The sequence below is a fragment of the Apodemus sylvaticus genome, chromosome X (assembly GCF_947179515.1).
Source record: "Apodemus sylvaticus chromosome X, mApoSyl1.1, whole genome shotgun sequence".
Lineage (NCBI taxonomy): Eukaryota > Metazoa > Chordata > Mammalia > Rodentia > Muridae > Apodemus > Apodemus sylvaticus.
The window spans coordinates 85,415,796-85,421,761 of record NC_067495.1 but is presented as its reverse complement, the minus strand read 5'-3'; the positions used below and the strand labels follow the sequence as shown (position 1 = coordinate 85,421,761).

Here is a 5,966-nt window from a genome sequence, read left to right as displayed (position 1 = left end):
CACCAAAATGCAAATAAAGTACAAAAGAAAACCCCAATTTAAAATAGCAGTAACTCAAAATAAATGTTTTAAATGTTTATTTTCCAGAAAAACCTTCTACAAGATAGTCTCAAGCCTTTGTCTTTCTGTTGTAGCTGCAATGTCAAAAGGTGATGGAAAAGGTATTCATACTTCAAAAGTTGCTGCAAGTAGTGGCAATGTCCAATCAAGCAGTTGTTGGACCATTTCACATAAGTCACTGAATTTTTCATTGTTGTACAGAATGGTCCTTGGATAATGGCTTTGTAGTTAGGCTTCAAAATGCTGAATATATTCCCTGGTATCCATTACCAAAGAGAGTTGACTGGTTTATTTGCACATTGTAATTAGGTGCAGATCCCAAATCATAAGCCCCATAGCTGTATAGGAAGAAATAATCTCCATTAGAGCCATGAAAAGCTGGCAGTGTATTGCAGACATTCAGGAAATTGCCATATACTTGAGAGAAATTAAGTCCTCCGGTACTTCCACCACTTCCAGCTGCCCCACAAAAGTTTCCATTTGCTCCGAAGCTATGTTGATTTGGCCCAAAAATGTTTTGGGTTGCTCCCACAGAATACTGACTTGACCCAAAGGCATTTGGGTTTGACCCCAGAACATACTGGCTTGTCCTGAAAATATTTGGGTTTGTAGCCAAAACATAGTGGCTTGTCCGGATATCGTAAGGGTTTGCCACAAACGCATAGCAGTTTGGCCTAAAGGCATCTGAGTTTGTACTCAAAGAATATTGGCTTGCCCCAAAAGCATTTGGGCTTGCCCCAGAAGCATATTGGCCTATCCCAAAAGCATCTGGGTATGTTCCCAAAGGATATTGGTTTGTCCAGAAAACATTTGGGTTTGCCCCCAAAGCACATTGGTTTATCCCAAAAGTATTTGGGTATGCTGCCAAAGCATACTGGCTTACTCCTAAAACATTTGGGTATGTTCCCAAAGTGTATTGGCTTGTTCTAAAGGTGTTTGGAATTGTCCCAAGAGTATACTGGCTTGCCAAGAAGGTATTTGGGTTTGCCCCCAGAGCATAGTGGCTTACCCCTACAGTATTTGAGCTTGGCCTCAAAGCACTACGACTTGCCCTGAAAGCACTTGAATTTGTCACATAAACATTGGAGTTCGCCTGGAAAGCGTTGGGGGTATCCCTGAAACCACGGGAATTTGCCAAAGTTACATCTGAATTTGCTCTAGAAGTATATGAGCCAGCTCTGTGAGTATCTTGGTTGGCTTCTTGAGCATCTGAGTTAGCCATAAGGTGGAAGCTTTGGCTGCCTCCTCCTCTCCAGTGGTTTTCTAACTCCGCAGCTGGAACAGCTTTTCTTGCCCTATCCTTAGCTCTAGTCTTACTTTTACTCGGTTGTCTTGGAGGATATTCTTTAGGGAATGCCATTTTAACTTCACAACGGCTGGAGCCAATGAAATGGTACCTGGTTTCTAAGACCTTTCTAACGGGGTTTTCATCCATGTATTTGATAAAGCCGAAAGCTCTTCTTTCCTGCGTATCTGAACACAGTGGAAGCTCAATAGCCTCTATCTGTCCAAATGTGCCAAAGTAAGCTCTTATTTTTTCTTCAGACATCCGAGGGTTCAGCCCACCCACAAAAACCTTTTTGATGGGGAAGTGAGATTCAAGGGCTTTAGCCCTTTTAAACTCTATTTTCTTGCCATCGACTTTGTGGTCTTTCACTCGAAGTACCTTCTCTACTGTGGAACTGTCTTTGAAAAGCACGAATCCAAATCCCCTAGACAGACCGGTATTTGGGTCTATTTTTATAATAAAATCTATTATCTCACCAAACTTAGACAAGTATTCCAGAAGTACTTGCTTGTTCAGTTCTTGGGAAAGTCCCCCAATGAACATCTTACTGGCATCCTGTTGGTTCTTCGTGGCATCAATTCTGAACCCTTCCCGCAATTGGTCTCTTTCATTGTACTTTCTCACAGCGAGGCTGGCAGTATTCATGGTAGATAGGCTGGATGAAGGTGACTTGACTGTTGGTGAAACGCCGGCTGAGGCACAAATGGCAGCGGCATAGCCGTCCTCAGGGAGTAGGGGGGAATTGTCGCACAATAGTGACGAAATAGAAACAAGCATTACGACTAAAGCCAACGCAGGGACTGCTTTGTATTCTAAACTGGGGGAGGGGGCAGGGATAGTGTATGATTTGTCCAGCAAAGGTGTTGACGCCTGCAAAAAGCTGGCATGCCTATGGACTTTGTTTTTTGTGCTCATGAGGCCCACAAAAGGAATAGTTTGGTACAAAAGGAAGCTTTTTCATTGTTGATTTTGGTTGTTCGGTTAGATCTCTTTGAATTTTGTTAAAACCGATTTATTATTCCTGGAAATTGTCTTGAATGTCGAAAAAAATCACCAATTCATTTCATACTTTAGATGAGTTTCGTATTAACTTTAACTAGGGGCTGAAATGGGAAAGGGATACAATATTGGGACATCCTACAGGAAAAACAAAATGCCTATGCGTTTGTATGTTATATTAAAGGGATCTAAAGAAACATTTTAAAGTAAGAGTTTCACTGAGATTCATTTATAAAATTTACCCTTTTAATGTAAAATAATTATTTATCATAATAATAGACAAAAAATAATAAAAAGATTATTTATCATAATAATAGCAAAATTAATTAATGTGCTATCATCTGCAAAATTCTGTATTGCATTTAAGCAGTCATTCCTCATTTCTCAATAACCCACTTAATGTTTTATTCCTCATACATACTGCTTTCCTGATGTGCTATGCTGTAATACATGGTTGTACTTTATTTTTTTTTATCCATTGTGTAAATATACTGTATAATGTTTTCATATTTCTTAATATCACTTGCCAGTTTGGTTTTGTTCCATTTTCCATATGTGCAACACACACACACACACACACACACACAAATCATGGGAATTTTTTTTCTGGCAGTCATTTTTATTTCTTTTTAGTGTGGATGGTAAGTATAGATCTCCCAGTTTTCTCTTCTACAGAGAAAGCATTTAATATTGGGAATTTTTTCTAAAGCCCACAGCTCAAATTTTAGATTTTTTTCACCCTTTGGAAATTTCTGTCCTTGTCACTACCCATTAGATATAATGAAGTTGTTTGTCTATAACCTCCTCCTTCAAATATTAATTCCTTTCAAGAGGAAGATTTTAAGTGTCTCCATAACTTTTCCCACAGTTCCTATATATAATTGTTCTCAAGGAATTTTTGAAATTATATGTTTATGGCATCATTGCTATGTTAAGAATAATGGGCACTTATCTCTCTACAAATAGAAATAAAAGAATAATTTAAAGACCAGAAAGGAAGCTACATTCCAAAAATACCTTCAGAGCTTGAATTTTTCAGTTGACCACATGATGGTCTTTATGCTGGTCTCCCTGCTATGACATGATCTGATGGGTGGGATCAGTTCAACGACAGAAAAGATTGGACTTGAAGAGATAAAATATAGCTTCATAATATTGAGATGAAAATGATCAATTTGCCTGAGGATTTTATTTGCCAACTGTCTCCAGGAAAGAGCTGATTTTTTTAAAGCTTCACTTTTCCACAATCATTTTTCTTTTAGAAACAAAGTGTTATGACCATCCACAAAAATTGTCATTAGAGTGGTTGCACCAATTTGCAACCCCACCAGCAGTGGAGGAGTGTTCCTCTTTCTCCACATCCTCGTCAACACCTGCTGTCTCCTGAATTTTTAATCTCAGCCATTCTGACTGGTGTAAGGTGAAATCTCAGGGTTGTTTTGATTTGCATTTCCCTAATGACTAATGAAGTTGAGCATTGTTTAAGATGCTTCTCCGCCATACGAAGTTCTTCAGGTGAAAATTCTTTAACTCTGTACCCTACTATTTAATAGGGTTATTTGGATTTCTGGGGTCTAACTTTGTATATATTGGATATTAGCCCTCTATCTGATGTAGGGTTGGTGAAGATCTTTTCCCAATTTTTTGGTTGCCAGTTTATCCTTTTGATGTTGTCCTTTGTTCTGGCGGTTCCTCAGAAAACTTGGCACATCACTTCTGGAGGATCCTGCTATACCACTCCTGGGTATATACCCAGAGGATTCCCCACCATGTAATAAGGACACATGCTCCACTATGTTCATAGCAGCTCTATTTATAATAGCCAGATGCTGGAAAGAACCCAGCTATTCCTCAATGTAGGAATGGATACAGAAAATGTGGTATATATACACAATGGAGTACTATTCAGCCATTAGAAACAATGAATTCATGAAATTCTTAGGCAAATGGATGGAGCTGGAGAACATCATACTAAGTGAGGTAACCCAGTCTCAAAAGATCAGTCACGCTATGCACTCACTAATAAGTAGATATTAGCCTGGAAAACTGGAATACCCTGTACTGGCTAGTTTCGTGTGTCAACTTGACACAGGCTGGAGTTATCACAGAGAAAGGAGTTTCAGTTGGGGAAATGCCTCCATGAGATCCAGTTGTTGGGCATTTTCTCAATTAGTGATCAAGTGGGGAGGGCCCCTTGTGGGTGGTACCACCTTTGGGCTGGTGTTCTTGGGTTTTATAAGAGAGCAGGCTGAGCAAGCCAGGGGAAGCAAGCCAGTAAGTAACATCCCTCCATGGCCTCTGCATCAGCTCCTGCTTCCTGACCTGCTTGAGTTCCAGTCCTGATTTCTTTAGTGATGAACTGCAAAGTGGAAGTTTAAGCTCAATAAACCCTTTCCTCTCCAACGTGCTTCTTGGTCATGATGTTTGTGCAGGAATAGAAACCCTGACTAAGGCAATACCCAAAACATAATTCACACATCAAATGAGGTACAAGAAGACAGGAGGAGTGGCCCCTGGTTCTGGAAAGACTCAGTGTAGCAGTGTAAGGCAAAACCAGAACAGGGAAGTGGGAAGAGGTGGGTGGGAGAATAGGGGGAGGGAAGGGGGCTTATGTGTCTTTCAGAGAGTGGGGGACCAGAAAAGGGGAAATCATTTGAAATGTAAGTAAAAAATATATCGAATGGAATAAAAAATAATAAATATGTAAAACATAAAAAAGAAAAAACATATCCAATAAAAAATAAGTTATATAAAAAAAATTGTCACTAGAGGCTGCGTCGAACTGCTTTCTATCACTTTTCTGACTATGGACAAATTTCTGTCTTCCACCTATGAAAAGTCAGCTTGACAACTCTCTGAGCTACCAAGGCCACCATTCCTAGTAAGAAGAGACTTTTATGATTAACAGAAATATTTTTACAGGTGAGTTAGTCAAGGTTCTGTAGAGAAATGGAACAAATAGAATGAATCTCTCTCTCCTTCTGTTTATACACATGCACACACACACACACACACACACACACAGAGAGAGAGAGAGAGAGAGAGAGAGAGAGAGAGAGAGAGAGAGAGAGAGAGAGAGAGAGAGGGCGATCAAATGGCAGGAAAGAAATGGTCTTGCAAGCAAGGCAAGAGCAAGAAGGTAAAGAACAAAAGCTTCCTTCTTCCATGCCCTTATGTAGGCTCCAGCAGAGCAGTATATTCCTGCTTCAAGATCCAGTTAATAGCATATGTCTTACTGATTCAATGGTCTGAATTAGAACTGGATTCACCAACTTCAAACCAAGATACCCCCCTCCAAGAAAATTTTACAGATTTGCTCTATATTTTTGGATTCTAGTTCATTCCAGATGTAGTCAAGTTGACAACCAAGAATAGCCATCATAATAGTTATTTAGTATAGGTCTCTAGGATCTGAGTTGTTGTCTGTAGTTAAATGAGTTAAATTTACATGAAATTCTCTGATTTACCATCTTTTTGAATTAATAATTATATTATTCCCTTATATTGTACAAAGAGTAAATAATGAAAATACTTTCCTTTTTTGGTTTTTTTTGTTTGTTTTTTCTTCTATAAAGTATGTAATGATCAAGAAAACTAACAAACAGTACATTTATAATAG

The 5,966-nt window shown here is 39.0% G+C and overlaps 1 protein-coding gene across 1 annotated transcript; it reads right to left on the bottom strand.

Annotated features, from left to right (window-relative positions):
- Window positions 1-295: 295 nt before the first annotated feature.
- Window positions 296-1,993, bottom strand: LOC127675812 (CUGBP Elav-like family member 1). Its single transcript, XM_052171936.1, has one exon. The coding sequence runs from the start codon at window positions 1,991-1,993 to the stop codon at window positions 296-298; it is 1,698 nt and encodes a 565-aa protein (XP_052027896.1).
- Window positions 1,994-5,966: the final 3,973 nt, after the last annotated feature.

What these genes read in the sequence shown, in the direction of transcription:
- LOC127675812 (XM_052171936.1), bottom strand. Translation starts at nt 1,993, where the DNA reads ATGAATACTGCCAGCCTCGCTGTGAGAAAGTACAATGAAAGAGACCAA.